The 1,119-nt window shown below is 60.6% G+C and overlaps 1 protein-coding gene across 1 annotated transcript in view; it reads right to left on the reverse strand.

Annotated features, from left to right (window-relative positions):
- Nucleotides 1-1,086, reverse strand: part of MFHAS1 (malignant fibrous histiocytoma amplified sequence 1) — a 2,732-nt gene extending 1,646 nt beyond the window's left edge. Inside the window, exon 1 of the mRNA XM_009634856.1 lies at nucleotides 79-1,086. Within this exon, the coding sequence (XP_009633151.1) occupies nucleotides 79-1,086 (1,008 nt within the window). The remainder of the gene's footprint in view (nucleotides 1-78) is intronic.
- Between the last annotated feature and the right edge of the window lie 33 nt (nucleotides 1,087-1,119).

Raw genomic sequence — 1,119 nt, forward strand, 5'->3', positions numbered from 1 at the left:
CTGAGCGATCTGGTGATGGATGTCCAGGCACTTCTCTTCCAACTCCCGCTCCGCACAGAGGTCAGCATGGGTTCCCACCATGCAAACCACTGCATGGGGCACCTTGGAACTGAGCCAGTGCAAGAAATAGCCCACAGAGGGGTAGAAGTGCTGAGGGACGTAGGCACTCAAATTCACCACCAGCACGTACAGGGCTCCGGGAGAGAGGAAGAAAGACTGGATCACATCATAGCTTGGGTCCCCCGCCAGCTCATACACAATGAAGGTCAGGCCCCGCTCTGCATCTGCTGTCCAGTCCATCACCTCAATGCCCTTGCTGCCTCCTGACAGACCCAGTCCTGATGGTACTTGGGAAGTATCCAGTGGTAGCCGTGGTGCAGGGCATGGTGTCTCCCCTTTTACTCGGTGATAGGGCACGTGAGAAGGGATGTCCTGCCGCTCAACAGGGAGATGTTCCAGCTGCTGCGTGGCAGGTACCCGCGCCGAGGAAGCATCCTGAGGCTCTGGGAAGGGGCAGCACCCAACTGGTGCTCTCCCAATGTCCTGCTGCTGCCCAGGGAACCCTCTGGGCTGGGTGCTCCCTGCCTCCAGACTTCCCATGTCCTCCCTCTGCCCATCCTCCTCCATGAGGCATCGTCTCAGCAGGGTCTTTCCTGCATCCTTTAGGCCCATGAGGACCAGCTTGAGGCGGGGTTTGAGGGCAGGCTGGGAGTGGGCCAGCTCCTGCTGGTAGGCTGCGATGTAGGGGATGCCTTTCATGCACACCTCGTAAGGCGGCTGGATGAGGGGGTTGTCTTTGATCTTCCACAGGGTGACGCGGGAGAGCTGCCCGAAGCCCTCAGGCAGGATGGCAATCTGGTTGCCTTGCAGGACCAGCTCCTCCAGGCTGTGGAGAAGCACGATGGAGTCAGGCAGGAAGCGGATGCGGTTGTTGTCCAGCCAGAGAGTGCGGAGCTGGCGGAGCTGACAGAGGTGAGGGGGCAGCAGGGTGAGCTGGTTGCGGCTCAGGTAGAGCTCCTCCAGACTGGGCAGGGCCAAGATGGCAGCAGGGAACTCCCCCAGCAGATTGGAGGAGAGGTTCAGCATCTTGAGCCGCTGCAGGCTGCCAAAGCCAGCGGG

Source organism: Egretta garzetta, unplaced genomic scaffold, assembly GCF_000687185.1.
Source record: "Egretta garzetta isolate BGI_Z169 unplaced genomic scaffold, ASM68718v1 scaffold32, whole genome shotgun sequence".
Taxonomy (NCBI): domain Eukaryota; kingdom Metazoa; phylum Chordata; class Aves; order Pelecaniformes; family Ardeidae; genus Egretta; species Egretta garzetta.